Source organism: Panicum virgatum, chromosome 6K (genome assembly GCF_016808335.1).
Source record: "Panicum virgatum strain AP13 chromosome 6K, P.virgatum_v5, whole genome shotgun sequence".
NCBI classification, from domain to species: Eukaryota; Viridiplantae; Streptophyta; class Magnoliopsida; order Poales; family Poaceae; genus Panicum; species Panicum virgatum.
Genome location: NC_053141.1, coordinates 4,987,646 through 5,004,939, shown reverse-complemented (window position 1 = coordinate 5,004,939; position 17,294 = coordinate 4,987,646). Strand labels below are relative to the sequence as shown.

The window sequence follows — 17,294 nt, the reverse complement described above, 5'->3', positions numbered from 1 at the left end:
TGATCTCTGAATCCTATAATCACCTGAAAAAGCAATGAAAAAAACAAGTTCTGTTTATGCACACAAAAAAGGTTTCTGCACTTTTACGGTAATGAACTTAAAATCATTATAGATATGCTTGTGCTGAATCACACATGAAAAAAAGTAGTGGATTCCTGAATTACTGAGCCTTGTAGTCAACTGATAATTTCTGCTAGAAATACTGAAGGAGCTTTGGCACTAAATTATTTGATGTTGAGAATCCTAAAAAATACTGAAGAGAAATTCTGATCTGGGATATGCAAAAATACTGAAGAGAAATTCTGGTTTGAGATATGCACCAATGTATTCTTTTTTAGGCGGGCTGGTTTTTGGCTGATACACTATCTTTTTTCCTTCTTTTTTTTTGCATTACATTTTGCTCTAAGTATGAATGGCCACAGCCACGGCCTATGGGACACCATGGGCAAGCTCGAGTTCAAGCTCCGCCGCGCGACGGATCCCACCTTCGAGGGCAGCACGACGGGTGAGCCCATGAGCAAGGCCATCTGTGGAGCATCTGCTTGGGGCAGCACACAAGGAAGGAGCTAGGCTGTAGGCAGCAGGAAGAGCAGCTTGGAGAACTTGCACTGCATCGTAGAAGAAGATGAGGTTGGGAGGAAAAAAAATAGAAAAACACAGAAAAGGGGATTTTCTTTCATTTGGCGATAAAATCATGTTGTGTGGGTGTCTCAACGGATGTTGAACTACTAGATGCATAGAGCTTCGATTCCACTGTTCTTCCCCAAAGTTATTTTGTTAATGAAGTGCACTGATTTTTTTTCTTTATTGCTTCGGATTGCTAAAAAGAAAGAAGGAAAGTTTACTTGTTCACAAAAGGCAGTCACTTTTGTTGTGAGATTACTGACATGGAACCTTATAGAAAGAAAAAAATACTGATCACCACTAACAAGTACTGTTAAATGCTAATAATAAGTCAAATTACTGAATGCATGGGAGCTTGGATTCACTATTTATTAAATACATAGTTATTGGCTGCAGCGTTTGCAGCTCTTTAGCTGCAAAGTAGCTAAAAGCTCCAGAGCTGCAAAGCAGCTAAAAGCTCCACCTACGGGACCAAAAAAACAGTGGCACGTCCTGAGCAGCTGCAGCAGCGGCCGCCGCCGCAGCGCTACTGCAACAACCACAAGCGAACACTAAGCTAGCAAAAAAGTTTTTAACAGGGAGATCAGCTTGTGTCCGTAGTTAAGGAACTAGATTACTGAGCTTGCAAAAGAATTACTGATACAGGCAAGGTATACATTGGGGTTTGGGATATAAAAAATGATCCACACATTTATCCAGACGCAGGTCATACGTAGTTCAGAATTACTGAATTGCCGAAATCACAGAGTTTCAAAAAGAATTTATAATGTATACATATTTGTTTCAATTGCCATTCTCCACCCAGGCACACATCCTATGCTACACGAAAAAAATAGATCCTAATTTATACGTGCCATTCTGCATCATCACATCCTTCTTATGGTTTGTCATTGACTTGTTAGAGGTAGAGGCATATCCATGAGTTGAAGCTTGTGTCTTTATTATGGACTTGCTGGAGCCATCTCCTGAAGCTCTGTACTTGCAGCATCTTGTGCATGAGAGGCAAAAGAATTAGCAAAAAAGCAGCAGTATGTCCCCGCTAAGGTGAACCCATCAAAATGCCGACAAAAAAAGGGATCGATTACTGAGCACAACGGAATCAGAATACTTAACACAATGAATGTACTACTGAACCCAACAGATCGACAACAAGGAGAACATTGAATAGGACTGCCAGACACTATAATCTTGGAAAAATGAACACGATGAGATCCACTACTACTAACCGCAATGGATCCGGAATACTGAAAATAATGAGATCGATAATTGCAGTTTTACATAGATACAATAATATATGTAAGGTAATATTCCTCAGCTTTTCATGCATCCATATAACACTATCTTTTTTCTGCCCAATAAAATTAACTAGCAATTCATGAAAAAAGTGTGTGTGAGCCAGGAATATACGCGCAACCTTAGTAATTACAACACAACTCAAACCAATTACCGAACCAAGACGTCTGTAAAACGCATCTGAGGCCACTGTCCAGTAATTTCTGGAGCATTAGTAGCAAGGAGGGGGCAGGGTGCGCGGGGGTAGGGGATGTGAGAGTCTAACCTCGATTTCTCATCGTCGTCGTTCCTTCACAACTAGCACGAGCGCGATTTAGATCGAAGAAACCCTAGAACAACTGCACCAATCAAAAACTGCGCATCCATGAACACCAAAATCGGGATGGGATATTGACACCAAAAATTACCAACACAATCACCCTCCTTCCCCGGGGTACAAGACACCAACACAACATCTGAAAAGTTGAAGGAAAAATAGGTTACTTTACAAAAAAAAAAGACATCTGGGTGCTACTACCAAAACGGAGAACAATTTCCACACTGAACAAAAAAAGATATTGAACTACTAGTGCTCTGCCAAACAAAACTCAAAAAAATTATTGAACTAACTACTTAGCATAATGCATCGAGCATTCAGTAATACTAAATTACTATAAGAAAGAAACTTACTGGTGGATTATCATTCTTCTGTGCCCGCTCCATCCTGCGCATCATCTGAAAGGTGGGGTTTGCGTGAGATCCATCCGAAACTGACGGCCTTCGCTGTCCCTGATTGATATAACTTTGAAGCCTTCAAGAATAACAACACTAAGGTTCGCCCTCGGCATAAGTTTGAAACCCCTCTGTACAGAGAAACACAAAGCATTAGTTCGACTCGTTCATTACTAAAATACAAGTTGATGCTCTCAAAATTGCCCAATGTGGATATGTGGATAAGCAAAAAAAACGATCAATACATGAAAAGTGCTCGTACACTACCTGGGAACATCCAACTAAAGTAAACAATGTTATTGTTGAGAAGATTATGGCCAGCCTGATTAGTAAATACCGAAGCACACCGGGCATGGAATTACTGAAATAGTACCGGTTCAGGATTTACTGAAAAGGTACTGGTACAGGAATTACACCGAGGTGAACCAATCAAAATGCTGATAAGAAACGCTTACTGAAGAGAATGTTTCTATCATTTTTTTTATATTTCTCATGAGATGCACTACTGGTCGAATGGAGTACTGAAAAAGTTAATAGTGTGAATGGACTATTGAACCCAAGGTATACTAAGCATAGAGAGGATTGACTACTAAACTCAATGGCGATGTGCATGCACTTGCTTAATTAGTGTCAATGTACCATGTGATTTACTGAACTAATTGAAATACTGTGGTTCCAGGACAAGAAACAAAAAGCAGCACAGTTTCTAAATCGTGGAAATGAAAGCACTGAAACTATGTATGCAGATGAGTGCTACTGTCGTTGTGGCTGTGTTACCTGTGTACAAAATAAATTTACTACTCAAACTTGTCAGTAATTTTGCTGGGCTATTGATAGACTCAATGGATGGACTGCTGAATCAAATCCGATGAAACCTTCCTGCATCATTCCAGTAGATCAAACTACACCAAAAAAAGAAAAATCTATAACTAATAATGCTCTACCCAACAAAACATGGATTACTAAAAAGGGATTAAAATTACTGAACGCAATGGGTGGACTACTAAAAATAAAATCTGATGGTACCCTCCTGCCACATTCCAGTAGTTCAAAATTACTGGACCAAAACAACAAAGACAACATGGCAGATTACTGAAAAGCATGTAAGCGGGCTAATATGATCCACCCTATAGAAATTTCATAGAATTCCCAAAACAATTACTGAACTAAGAGGTTAGTAAACCGTGTGTCCAGTATTTTTGGATTTAGCACCACCACGCCGGCACCTGCTTGTAAAACTACATGGAATCCGTAAACTTAGAGAGACCCCATATGTGCACACAAAAATATAACTTCCACAATCTATGATCTGCATGTTGTACAACACGGGAAAAAACATAGGAGGAGAATTTTGCGGAAAAATCAGTATGGGAGAGAGGATGTGTGTGCACGTGTCATGTCACCGCAATTCCTCAGCGTCGCTGCTGCTTCACGGCCACAACAGGAAAAAATAATCATCAAGATCTGCATACTGAAACAAAAGAAAAGCCATTCAACTAATAATGCTCGCTTAACCAAACATGGATTACTGAAAAACCTACTGAACAATCCTAATTATAGTATATCATTAAGTAGCATTACGGTAACAAAATATGGTTTCAGATTAGATCGTGAGTTCATTACTGATAGTGAATCGGTGTACAGACTGAATAAAGCATTGGTTAATCCCCATGATTAAATCATCTAAAATACAAACAAAATATAAATATGATCTCGATTAGGAACCCAGGAACTTTGCACCAAGTGAACAGGGATTACTGAAGATGGTGGATGGACTGCTCAATCGAAACCCTATAATATCAATCGCAAAACGGATGGACTGAATCAATGAATGGATGGAATGCTCCAAAATCAAAACCCTAGAAGCCCTAGAACATCAATCGCAAATGGATGGATGACTGCTCACCGGAGGAGACGCGGGGGGACGCTCTTCAATCGACCACGACAGCCGCCGTTGGACGCCGCTGGATGCCACCGCAGGACGCCTCCGCTCCGAATCGCAGCTGCAGCACTGCCAGCCCCTGCTCGGCCCGGCGCTGCTCCGAATCGCAGCCGCAACGAAGGGCGCGGGCTAGGCGCGGGGATTCGGGGGAGAGGGAGGGACCGCCGAACCGTAGCGCCGCTCGTAGCCCGCAGCGTCGCCGTCGCCGTCGTCGCCGTATTTCTATATATTAGTCCCCCGCGGCTCCGTGGGCGCTCGGCCAGTCCACGTCATCGAAAATTTAACTGCTCATTGGATGCCTATCGGACGGTAAAAATTGTTCTGCACAGTTGAAACTATAGCGCCGTCAACCGCGTTTCTATATATGAGTGCCCGGCGGCTCGTCCTCTTACCCAGCCGCGTGCCTTCAGACGGTCCTCCTCCGCGTCCCTACTCATCTGCTGCCTCCTCATCTGCTACCTCCGGCCCGCCACTGCCGCTCGCCGACGCCGTGCACGCATGCCGCGCGCGCCACCGCCGTGGACGCTCGCCTCCGAGCGGAGCTGCGGTTGGCGAACAGGGCGGGGCACAGCGGCCGTCCCCGGCCCGGCGGGCGACTGTGGACTGTGGAGGCGTCTCCCCGGTCTCCTCGAGCTCCGGCGGCGGCCTCCGGATCCGGCCGGAGCGGACCTCGAGCGCAGCACAGATGGCGTCCATGGCCGGCGCGGCCCTCCTCCCTTTCCCTCCTCCCTCGGCGACGCGGGTCCATAGCCTCCCTCCTCCATCCTGCGGCGGCTTGCATGGCCGGCGCGGCGGAGACGGCGTCCATGGTCGGTTCGAGAGGGCACGTCGACGGCGCCCTCCATTGCTTGCGGATCTGCCCTCCATGGCTTGCGGATCCATGGCAGCAATGGCGGGTGCCCGCGCGGCGCCATGGCGGTGGCAGCGGCCGGATCCGAGCCATGGCTGCTGCGCGCGGGGCTAGCGGCGGCCGTTCTCCTCCTCTGCCCCCTCACCTGCCGCACGCCATGGCGGGTCTCCTCGAGGTCCACCGCGCGACTTCGGCCGGGCCGGACCTCCTCGACCTCAGCCGCGCGAGGCTGTCTTTCTTCCCGGCGCACCCCCTCGTCCCTCTCCCTCCTCCAGATGCCGGCGTCGGCGGCAGAGGTGGGCTGCGTCGACCTCCGCCGCGCGCCATGGCGGACCGCGACGGCCTCCGCAGCGTGCCATGGCGGGCCGCCTCGAGCTCCGCCGGCCGGATCCGCACGCGGTCACCATGGCAGAGCTCGTGGCGGCGTCCAGCGGCGGTGGTACCCCGCACCTGCAGTACCCACTACCTGCAGTACCCCGCACCCCAGAACGCCGGCCAGCCGGGCGGCCAGTGCCGCCGGCATCCATGGCCAGGAGCGCTTCGAGCTCTCCTATTTAGGCAGGGGCGGCTCCAAATGGTGGATCGGGTCTCGCGTTTCGTCGTCCGCCGCGCGTCTCGACGTCTCTCCGTCTCGGACTGTCTCTCGGAGTCTCTCCGAATCCAAAACGCTCCGCGTCTCTGCTCCCTCGGTCAGTCCGTGCAGGTTTTGGGGCAGCGGCATGGCGCCGCGGTGGCCGGCGAGCGGCGGCCGCAGGTACTGCCGATTCGTCCGCGCTTGGAAATTTGGGAGCTGCCACCAGTACCGATCTCCTCTGCCCTCCCATACCGCCCCCACCCCTGCATTTCGTTGGAAGCAGCAACTTGCATGCAGTTGCTGAGGAATCGATCCTGCTGCATCAAACCCCCAGCGAGGTAACAAACCTTTCAATTGCAGCTACCAGTAGATCAGCTAGGATGCTTTGGACTCAAATCATTTCACTATAAATGCGGAGGAAGATAACACCGTGTTAGTTGTTTTGTTTTTTCAGATCTGAACCTTTCCTCCTCCCTACTAAGGTTGCAATCCCTGTGGCTAAGAATGAATCTACAGAACTGACTTCTCCAAGCAGCAGGCGATTAGCCTAATCTGTTTCCCTGTGGTATGCGTTAGCCTCGTCCTTTTCTGCCCACAGACAGTTAGATGATTATTTCGTTTAGTTGGCTAAATCTCTGTAAGGTGTGACATGTCTTCTTTATTTCTTCCCTTTACTCTCTATTTTTTTGGGTCTATTTTTCTTTGTCAGGATAATAAGTTGGGTGAACATTGCAATATGAAAGAGAAACATTGCAACATGGGGAAGGTTAGTATCTCCTATCCGAGAAGAAGCATTTCCCTTATCAGTTATCACATGTTTGGCCGACATAAGTGTGCTCATTTCTTTTTTCGTTTCTCCGAAACCAATCAAGATTTTATCTCGGAGATGTAGGCGATGGTGCTGCTTCTGAAGCTCATCGTCAACATGGTCATGGGAAGGTGACGCAAAATCATTCACATTCTTCAGCTTTGCAATAAAATGATTTAGCGCATATCATGCTAATTACACATTTGATTATAACTATCAACTCTGATTTTGACTTGCTTACCTACATCTCCTTTCTTAGTCCTTTTTCATGCCCAGGGAGATATTAATTATGGTCCTAAATTAAAATTAGAAAGTCCCTTCTTCAGCTAAACTTATTGTGGTTTGTATTTCCCTTTTCCTCATTGTTATTTAAATTCTGAATACCCTACTAGGTTAAAGCTTTTTTTCTGAGCCTCAGACTTCAGAATTACAAAGCTATTTTCCATGGCAATACTGCTTGTGGGTTCATAGTCTTCAGTCTTGACCTCCCTAGCAACATCAAATTTCCCCTTAAACTACTGATACACATTATTGTAACTACTTAAACTGATTCTGTTTCCCCCTTTTTAGAGCATGAATACCTTTATCAGATAGAAGATCCTGCGGCATGATTTTATTTCAACCCGAATTTCCCGCGGCATGCAGATAGAAGATCTCTGCCTAGCTGCATATGGGGATTTGATTTTTGTTTCAGTATCAGATCGCTTCTATAATGCTGGATGGGTGCCAGTATTATGCTGGGTTGAGTTTGTGCCCCCATCCCCCTTCCAGTGGAAATTTTGCTGCTGCTGTATTTAACATCCTAAGGTTATTTTGACTTTTTTCTTATATGTTGCTCATGTAGGTCAAGTACCTCGGAGAAGAAGGTGAAAGCACCCCTGCAGCTGGTGTTACATTTATTTGCTCACCCTGGGAGCTGCTGGTCAGTGACAATAGTCAATCGATCTATCATGGCGGCATCCTTTTTTTTCTGGTTTTACTATAGTCCATTTGTGCGTTAGCATTTCGGTTTGCATACCACAAGTCTTGGGACGACTTTCAAACTAGGAATACAAACTGTTGTCATACCTCCTTTATATTCCAGTTATAATTAAAAAGGTTCCAAACATAAAACAGCCAAGCCAGATAACCATTGAGTTGTATGTTTTTTTTTTGCTTTCCTTGTCATTATCTGAGTGAACTGGACTCTTGGACCTCAGGTTCATCAACATTTTATATTTACATGCTGCTGTTTGCACCATTTAGTTTTTATAAGATCATGCTGATAAGTCATTGTTCATGTTCGGATGATCTGTTTATGTGATATTTCAGAGAATGCTGCAGTGATTGTGAACCCAAAGGGAGAGATGAAAGGTGCACACTGAAACTCCCTTTATTTCTGTATGCATAACTAATCTGCAGTAGGATTAGTTGTAAGTCGTTCCAGAAGATTACCAATGTTTAAAGTTTGCTAATTCATGTTTGCCCAGCACAATCAGAATAATATGCATAACTGAAACTTCCTTGTTGCTAATGCATGTGAACATATACAGAAGCAAAGCATAGGAAAAGAATGCCATTCTACTGTATTTGGGGGTGACTTCACGGTGACCTGCTCATCCTTCACGTACAACTCTGAAACTGTACCTGTCTGCCTCCGATTTTGACCGCCCCGTCTTCTTTTCCCATCAAGGCTGGTATGAACACAAGAAACTCAAACAGGAAGCTACCAATCCTTTGGGTACTAGAAAATGCTGAGCTTGCTTCTGTTGCTCTGTCAGCTGGATTGGCGACTGCTGCAGGGGTTGGAATGGGTGCTGTTGGTGCAGTGGGGGTCCCTCGCCGCCTGCCTCGTTTGCGTCGTGCGCGTCGCAGATTCTTACTTCGGCTTCTCCCTTTCACATTTGCCCCCGTGAACGGCTGGTTGAAGCGTTTGTGCGCCAAGAAGTCATTTCGCATGTATTATTATCATGGCCTTCTATGTTGCTTTAAAATTATTTTCTTATGGACTGTGGTGGTCTCATTTGCTGCTCATCAGAGTCTTCCAGTAAGCATGTATCCTATGGCGAGGAAAAAAATATGTACATATATAATGAACAGCCCCGGCCCTGAGGGGGGGGGGGGGGCGAGAGGGGCGGCCGCCCCGGGCCCCAGATTCCAAGGGGCCCCACCCTCAGGTACACGTAGAGTATAGGTATTATGGTATTTAGGCAGTTACATACACGTATGAGTACGTATAGGTGTTGGCGTTTCACAGGGTTCGCAGACCGTGGTTTCTAGAATTCCAATCTTTTTTTCTATTCCCCCGCTCACACGCCGCCGGAGTCCGCCATCGAGCGCGCCCGCCGCCGTTAGTGACCTTCCGCGATGACAGCCATAGCACCGCACATCGGCATCAGTTCGACGGCACAACACGCAAGACTACGGCCGGCCGACGGGCGATGGGAGGCCAGGATGCATCACGCATGCATGCAAGAGGCAAGACATAAGTTCATCCATTGATCAAGTTAGTTTTTTTTATTCCATCACTGTCTCACTCCCATGAATCACGGTCGCATGCTGCTTGCATCACCGATCAACTGGCACTTACTTATCAATCTTTCTCATTTTTTTTCTTGAATTTACCACATGACGCAGCAATCACCAATCAGTGAGTAGAGAGAGGGATAGGGTTCAGCCAACAACCCAATCAAGCAAAACTCTTGTGCGGTGATTAGCAAATCAGGACTTCAGGAGTTATTAGATACATACTCATAGAGACATTAGTGTATATATTCCTTTTTTTGTCCCAAATTATTGATATTCACGAGAAACTTTTTTATCTTTAATTTCAGCATAAAGCACTATCATGTCATCTAGAAACTATCCATCCGGTATAGTAAGAAAAGGAACAAGAGGAAACAAGCACGGATGTGTTTACTGAGTGACAAAGACAAGACCTCGATAAATTTTTTAGGGCTAATATGAGCACTTCAAGAAATTCGGATGACTTGGTTTTAACTATAAGTACTTGTGGAGAAATATTAATAGAGAAGACGTCTATAAAAAAATTCGTACTATTTATTTTTATATTATTATTTAAGGGTCCCTAGTTTATGTCCCGCCCCGGGCCTCCGAAAACTCAGGGCCGGGCCTGATAATGAACTGAAAAATATACTTGCATCCTCCCATCCAGCTTCTTCCAAATTTCATATTCCTCAGATTATATTGTTTGCATTCTACTGAAACTAGGACCACATCCAAAAATACAACTGTTGCATGCCTGGCTCAACAAGACCACAAAACATTAAGTTGACAGAATAATTCCGTTTCTTTTGAGAGCTAGCTGTACTATAATGGGATAGCTATTTATTTAGGATTGAAATAACCTCATAGTCTGCCAAGAATTGCTCAGATAATGTGGTAGATTAGTTTTCTTATCTTTATAGGTGGCTAATTCATAAGTCTAACTAGCAATCTTTGGCGTTGGCTGTCTCTTATTAGCTACTGTAAGTCTGGTTAGCTCCTCTCTCCGTTTACTTATACTGACTAAAAATTCTAAAAATTCATGTACCCAGACACATTTGGATGGCCAAGTTCAGTTGCTTTCCGCAACAGTAATAATATGAATTAAGCTCATTGTTGCTTTTTGGTTCTTACTGTTACGGCAACATGTGTCCCTAAACCATGTGAGCTATCTCCATGGACATGCAATTTTAAGCTGTAGCAGTAGGGGAAACAAATCCTACCTGAAATGCGCACACCACATTACGTTTCGCTTTTCAGGCCCTGTTTAGATCTTTACAGGTTTTTGCAAAAAAGTCGTAAACGCATTAAAGTGAAACGGAATCTTGCTAATTTGAAGTACTAAATGAAGTCTATTTACAAAACTTTTTGCATGGATGGGCTGTAAATCGCGAGACGATTCTAATGAGCCTACTTAATCCATGATTTGCAACAGTGATGCAGCAGTAACCATCCGCTAATTATTGATTAAACATGGATTAATTAATATCATTAGATTCGTCTCGCGATTTACAACCCATCTATGCAAAAAGTTTTGCAAATAGACTTCATTTAGTACTTCAAATGCCCTCTTTACATCTTTACACAATTTTGCAAAATGAACTAAACACACCCTCAGCCCTTAATCGCCTTGGTGTTTTGAGCCCCCTATTTTTTTTATGTTACAATTGCTGCCTTCTGATGCCCTCATTGCGGTGTTAAGCTTAATGAGAACCTGCTGTTATTCTTTTTGGGTTGTTTTTCTTCTCAAATTTGGAACAGGCAACATTGTATGTCCTTACACATGAAGTTGATTGTGAACAACAGGAGCAAGCAATTCAGTTCCTTTATTGTCCCTATAATACCTTGACATTATTCCACTTTTATTTAATGAATGTGAGTAATTTTAGTTAGTATTGTTAATTGGGATCTGGAATTTGTCCACCAAATTTTGTTGAGTGTGTTTGCACCTTCTCCATGTGATAATTCAGCAGGTTTGTGTTGAATTAAAATTCCATGCAGACAACAACCTTTACACCTGAGCTGCATGTAGATCTGCCTTGGTATCCTTTGTAAATGTTTAGCATTTTGCTAGCTTAACAAAATGACTGAACTGGCTGTTTAAGATAAAGTATCATCGAACTATTGTAATCCTCTATGTATGGATCATTTAGTTGTTTTGCCTATCTTTTGACAATTATAGCTCTACTACAAATTTATTCATACAGTTACTGTGCTTTCTAAAACAAAAACAGAGGTCATATTTGGCTTGGGACTGCCCCGGGTCTGACAAAAATGATGGCAAGAATTTAACTCTTTGACGATTTCAAATACTTCTTGCGCTTCCCAAACTGCTTACAGTGTCATATCTCTGTACTCCTTAACATTTGGGTTACATTTTCTACTTGAGTGTGAGTCCTCTTTAATACTTAGGCTACATATGCTATCTGGGTTGTTTTGCACGAACTGACCCGTTACGGTCTTATTAGGTTACACCTGGAAATTTTTTTTATAAAACTTTAACTCTGACCTTCCTTTATCCATTTTCCTATCAGATCTTATAAAATTTACATACTATTTTTAATTTCCCTACACTTCAAAACATCTACTACTATCATAATAATTACCAGTAAGATTACAAAGGAATTATGCGCGCGCAACGCGCGCGCAATCCACTAGTTTCTATATGTGAGCGCGTAGGCTTCGCTGCCAGCTAGAAGGTCCACGTCGTCCAGATTTCAGTCCGCCGTCCGATGTCGATCGTCCGGCAACGACAGCCCTCTGTTTGAGCGTGGAAAAACGAGCACGCCTCCTCCTGCAGTACCCGCAACATTTGACTCCAACGTCCTCAGTTCACATCTTCTATATGCGCAGTCCAAAGGACCAAATGGATGGCCCATGAAAACTGGAGTGGGCTGTTGCAATCCGAGAATCTCCAACAGAGCTAGTCCAACCGGGAGCAGATGGCCCACCGCAAGTGTTTGGCGCCAGGAGCTGAAAATTTCAGTTTCCCTCCGAATCCTCTTTGCGCCTCCCGCCTTTTTGTCCGCTCGGGCGCAGGGGCAGGAGCGGGCGACGCGGAAAGGGGCGGCGCCGCTGGTGGACCGTCGAACCTGGCCTCCCCGCGGTCCTCTTCGACGCCCCCTTGCAGCTCGCGGCTATCATCGGCGCGCCACCTTCGTCTCAAGTTGGAGAGCAGAGCGACAGCATTCCATTGACAGGTACAGCCCCTTCCGCGCGCGGCAAGCTTGGTACCTATCTCGGCGATGCCGTCCATTCCGTAATCCAAGTTCTTGCCTCTGTTTTGCAGTGCGAAGATGGAGGGCCAGTTGTTGTACGACCGGTTGTTTACCTCGAGCAGGAGAAGAAAAATCCGTCTCGTAGCAACCAACGCGGCTATGGGCATCCTCGGCCACGAGCAGAGGCGGTGGGGAGGTTCTGTTCCTGGGCATCGAGTCATCCACAGAGACAGAGAAGGTGCCTGGAATGAATTGAAACGACGATACTTTGACGAGAACCCATTGTTCGACGCAGCTACATTTCGGCGAAGATTTCGTATGGAACCTTCATTGTGGGACAAAATTTGCAGAGAAGTTTGCGCTGCGAAAAGGTACTTCATGTTCAAGCCGGATGCAGTTGGCAAGATGGGGTTCCACGGTTGTCACAAGTGCGTTGTTGCAATGCGAATGCTAGCATATGGAACCATTGGCGATGCTTTGGATGATGGATACGCCATGGCTGAGAGTACTGTCCTTGAATGTGTGCGGGAATTTGCTACCACAATCATTCAGCTTTACGAGTCGGAATACTTGAGAGCACCAACACAGTCCGAGTTGTCCCGTATCTTGGCTGAGAACGAAGCTCGTGGGTTCCCAGGCATGATCGGAAGCATCGATTGCATGCACCAAAATAGAAGCACAATTAGAGTGCACACGAATGCTAATTTTTTTAGAAGAAAGGTAGGAAATGTTTCATCACAGAACCTACAAGATACATAATTCAAACATACATGACATTGTCCCCGTTCAGCCCCTAGAATCATTGTTACCAGAGTCACCGGCATTAGAGTGCACCCCGTCCCTGATCATAATTTCCATCTGGCGCTTGAGCACCCACTCACGGAGTCCTGACGCCAGCTTGGTTGCATCGGTGAACATAATCTGGGTGTCGTTCTTCATCCTCTCAACCTCTAGAGCCTGCATCTGAACCTTAACTTGAGCTTCAATGCCTTCTCTCTGGACCTTGATCTGCTCCCGAGTAACCTCCCTGTCCAACCTACTGCACTCAAACATCATGTCCAACTTAGCTTGCCACTGTTTTTGCTGCAGCTCAAACTTTGCGCGCTCCAAACTCATGAGCTCCGCCTTGTGCTTGGCATCTATCTCATCCATCTCCTGTCCCCGATCATTCATTTTTTTCAACATGTCCACAGCGACACTAGAGGAGGAAGTGTCACCGAACCTTGTAGCTCGACGCTTCTTGACCGAGTCCCTTCCCTCGGGCCTGGCAGGCAGAGATGACACCTCTTCAGCCGATTCAGTAGGCGTATCCGTAGGCGAAGCGTCTTGTTTGCTCTTTCCCTTGTTCTGCTGCAGAATCTCAAGAACCTTCTCATTCCACTTCGGTTCATCTTTCAGCATTTCCCAGCAGTGGCCATAGTGCCATGGTTCTGTCTTCTGGAATTCCTTAATAGCTTCATTCACCTGCAGAAAAAATTTGTCTTACTCATAGTCGGTAATCAGCAGAATTGTTGTAAAGGCAGGTTTTAAAAATACCATGTCCTGGTAACTCTTGCCACTCTGGTTCGAGCGCTCAATTAGCCTGAGAATGGAGCAAAACCGGCTAACCCTTGTCTGGATTGTTGACCATCTTTGCTGAATCGAGTTGAGGGACCGTTGGTTTTGTGTGGCACAATTGTCAATGTAGTATTGCCGAAGTCTTTTGTAAAAGGCAACTTTGTCTTGATTTGTCCCTGTATATAAAATAAGTTCATGATATAGCACATATGCATTGATTATAACAGTAGCTTGGATCTTACCCGTAGCTGCATCTTTGGAGATATTCAACCACCCGGAAACTAGCACACGATCCTCTTCGACCTCATATCCCGGGCCTCGATGACATGCACCTTTCTTCTTCCCTTGAGGTTGAGGTACCTGGCTAGCCGGAACCTCCTCCACTTCATCTTCATTGGCATTTCCAGGGATGGCTTCCTGCGATGGCTGCTGCTGTCCTTGATCATTGCCCCCTGAGTAACCTTGAGACACAAACTGCGGGCTCGCAGGAAAATGGCCATGGAATTGTCCCCCGAACATTGCTTGCTGGTATGCGCCAGTCATTTGTGGCATGGGCACCTGGAAGTGGGAAGTAGCAGGGATCATTGAGAGCGGTGGTGTCATTTGCATGGCCTGCAGTATAGGAACAAATGCATTAGGAACACTACAACTCTATACAATACACAACTGGTCTACAAAGTACCTGATCAGAAGCATTCATAGGAGAGTGCATGTTGAACATAAGATGGTTGTTATCCATCTGTCCCGGTGATCCCTGCAAGTTGCCAGCGAAATTGTTGCTGCTCCCATCCATTCTGACATGGGCATGAAGGAAGAAAAAAATAAAAAAGGAGCAAACAGCATGGTAATTAATAGAATAGTACATCATTGCGGCAACCAATTCCATGGTAGTTAATAATAGAATAGTAGATCATCACAGCAGTTAGTACTTTAGAGTGCAACCGAAGTTATGATTGGGATCTCCATTGACTCGACTAGTACTGCGCAACTGCTGAGCAGTGTTTCTGAATTATCTCCAAGCCCAGCGTTTCTGATTTCCAGAAATGTTAATTGAGCCTCAACTATTTGCAGATAACACCAGGCCAGCAGCCATGCCGCAAACCAACAACCATCCCGCTCCTCCTCCTCCCTGTCACCATCCCCACCGCCGCCGTCCTCGTCACCACACCTCACCCGATGCTCCCACTCCTTCCAGAACCGCCTCCTCGCCACCATTGCCGCCCGCTATAAGACTCTTCACTCCCGCCGCAGCGCAGACCTCACAGAGCACCAGACCATCTCAGCTTTGCTTCACAGCTAGCTAGCTTTAGGCTCCGGTTGCAGCGAGAAGCAGACAGGCAGGCATGGAGGGGAAGGAGGAGGACGTCCGCCTGGGCGCCAACAAGTTCTCCGAGCACCAGTGGCCAACAGCTGTGGATGGGGCAGCTGCAATGGCTGCTCGGGGTATGAACGCCTCCTGCTCGCTCCGCCCATAGTCGGATCTGCTACCCAAGCGCGCATGGCCACTGGTGCTGCCGACGGCTTGCGGATCCGCCAAATCCCTTCGCGCTAGTATGCACTCCGCCGCCTACGAGCGCCACCACTCAACCAACTGCGCGGATCTACCGAAATACGGCCACAAATCAGCACCATTCCACCGCCCCTATCCACCGCTGCTATTGCAATCATGGTGCCCGTGGCAGACAAATCCTCCTCCTCATCCCCCCCCAAAATCACACATGAACCACTCAGCCATGACGGATCTACAAGCTGGCGACCATTCCCCACAGCAAAACCTAGCGAAATCGAACAATTTTGCGTACTAGGGGACCGGCGAACAGGGGAGAGAACTGAACCTTCCTTCGGTGGCGCTTGTCGTCGCCTTGGTCGTGCTCGTCGTCGACCGCCGCGGAACCAATCCGTAGCGCCGTGTACCCGCTCGAACAATTTTGCGCTCCCTTCCCGTACAACAGTTGGCGTCTGCGGGTTTGGAGAGGCCGCGAGGGGAATCCATTTCTGGATTGCCTCTCTCCTCCGATGCAAATTGGAGGGCCTATTTGGACCGCGCGTTGGAGAATAGTTTTTAACACTACAGTACACGACGTAGTCCATTTATCAGTTTAGACTGCGGGTTGGACCACGCGTTGGAGTTAGTCTAACTCTTCTTTCACACCAGGCGGCTTCCACGAAACTTCCTTTTTCTTCTCCTTTCTTTTGGTACTGCGCCGGCGCGTCCTCTACTCTTTTGCCTGCGTACCTGCGCAGCTCAGGGCACGCCGGCCGCCCTGCCTCCCTCCGCCCACCGCCGCTCGTCTCGGCCGGCCTGCGCCATGCCTCCCTCCGCCCCCTGCCGCACCTCTCGGCCGCCGAGTCCGCCCCGGCCGCGCGCTCGCCGCTCTGGCGGCCAGGACCAGGCCGCCTCCCAGCTGCCTGCCCCGACGCTCCGCCTCCCACTAGCCTGATCTGCGAGGCCCCGACGCTTCGCACGCTTGAATACGAGCCGCTGCTTCCCTCCGCCCGACCGCCGCGGGTCTCTCTTCCTGCTCCCTCCGCCGCCCCCTTCCTGCTCCCTCCGCCGGCGGTGGGTGCGACACCCTCCCTACTCCCTCCGGTATCGCGCGTGGAAAAAATCCTGAAGATCAAAATTGAACATGGCAAAATCAGTCGTCGAGGAATCAAATGGGGGAAATGGCATATAAGGATGAAACTCACCTTCTGGTCATCCTCTCGTCGAGGGATTGAAGGGTGCATCTAATCATCCTCTCGTCGCGGGTTTTTTTTGGGGGGGGGGGGGGGGGGGGGGGGGGTGTTGATTGGGGAGGTGGGCGGCCGGCGCGGATACCTCGAAAGCTCGCCGAAACCGCCCTCCGCACCACCGCATCGCCGAAAGCTGCAGCTCGCCGGCGCGGCGTGGACGCCGGCGGCGCACGGAGTCGCGGGGGCCGGAGCTCGCCAGGCGGCGCAGTGAATCACGAGGGCCTGCTACGCGAGGCGGGGCGCGCGGGAGCAGGAGCTACAGCTCGCCGGCGCGGCGCGGGCGGGCAGCGAATGGAATCGCGCGGGCGCAGGGAATCGCGAGCCGCGCCGGATCTGCGAGATGGAGAAAACCGATGGAACGTGGGGGGCGCCGGTGGGAGAAAAACCGGGCGCGGCGTGGGAAAAAAACCGGGCGGCGCTGTCGAGTCGGGTCAGGGTTTAGGGCGGGGTGGGCTCGGATATTCAGTAGCCAGGCTACTATTAACTATATAGAACTG

At 47.6% G+C, this 17,294-nt stretch overlaps 3 protein-coding genes and 1 long non-coding RNA gene across 29 annotated transcripts; 1 reads left to right on the top strand and 3 right to left on the bottom strand.

Annotated features, from left to right (window-relative positions):
* Positions 1-1,257: 1,257 nt before the first annotated feature.
* Positions 1,258-4,843, bottom strand: LOC120711383. 4 transcript variants are annotated; one of them, XR_005690272.1, is made up of 6 exons: positions 4,535-4,801; positions 4,020-4,099; positions 3,406-3,530; positions 2,587-2,759; positions 2,183-2,372; positions 1,258-1,612 (listed from the first exon to the last, which is right to left on the bottom strand). It is a non-coding gene; the product is annotated as an uncharacterized LOC120711383 (long non-coding RNA). The 4 variants fall into 4 exon arrangements; XR_005690271.1 differs by having other exon boundaries at positions 1,258-1,597; positions 3,406-4,099; positions 4,535-4,843; XR_005690269.1 differs by having other exon boundaries at positions 3,406-4,099; positions 4,535-4,807.
* Positions 4,844-4,961: 118 nt separating this feature from the next.
* LOC120711380 lies at positions 4,962-8,867 on the top strand. Of its 21 annotated transcripts, none has more exons than XR_005690268.1 (9): positions 4,962-5,698; positions 5,734-6,332; positions 6,449-6,559; positions 6,704-6,760; positions 6,867-6,933; positions 7,373-7,724; positions 8,114-8,155; positions 8,335-8,478; positions 8,563-8,867. XR_005690268.1 is itself a non-coding variant. In XM_039996873.1 (2 exons), the coding sequence occupies exons 1-2, from the start codon at positions 5,350-5,352 to the stop codon at positions 6,543-6,545; spliced, it is 1,080 nt and encodes a 359-aa protein (XP_039852807.1). In that variant the 5' UTR covers positions 4,964-5,349; the 3' UTR covers positions 6,546-6,564. The 21 variants fall into 21 exon arrangements, 1 of the variants encoding a protein (XP_039852807.1); XR_005690259.1 differs by having other exon boundaries at positions 4,963-6,332; positions 7,448-7,543; positions 7,647-7,724; XR_005690256.1 differs by having other exon boundaries at positions 4,963-6,332; positions 7,448-7,548; positions 7,647-7,724.
* Positions 8,868-11,944: 3,077 nt separating this feature from the next.
* LOC120711382 lies at positions 11,945-16,832 on the bottom strand. The gene is made up of 3 exons (XM_039996874.1): positions 16,753-16,832; positions 16,199-16,672; positions 11,945-12,128 (listed from the first exon to the last, which is right to left on the bottom strand). The coding sequence occupies exons 1-3, from the start codon at positions 16,797-16,799 to the stop codon at positions 12,119-12,121; spliced, it is 531 nt and encodes a 176-aa protein (XP_039852808.1). The 5' UTR covers positions 16,800-16,832; the 3' UTR covers positions 11,945-12,118.
* LOC120711379 lies at positions 13,172-16,176 on the bottom strand. 3 transcript variants are annotated; one of them, XM_039996870.1, is made up of 6 exons: positions 15,897-16,174; positions 14,744-14,855; positions 14,304-14,673; positions 14,041-14,237; positions 13,260-13,968; positions 13,172-13,204 (listed from the first exon to the last, which is right to left on the bottom strand). In XM_039996870.1, the coding sequence occupies exons 1-5, from the start codon at positions 16,052-16,054 to the stop codon at positions 13,291-13,293; spliced, it is 1,515 nt and encodes a 504-aa protein (XP_039852804.1). In that variant the 5' UTR covers positions 16,055-16,174; the 3' UTR covers positions 13,172-13,204; positions 13,260-13,290. The 3 variants fall into 3 exon arrangements, with proteins under 3 accessions (XP_039852804.1, XP_039852806.1, XP_039852803.1); XM_039996872.1 differs by having other exon boundaries at positions 13,187-13,968; positions 14,304-14,619; positions 15,897-16,176; XM_039996869.1 differs by having other exon boundaries at positions 13,187-13,968.
* Positions 16,833-17,294: the final 462 nt, after the last annotated feature.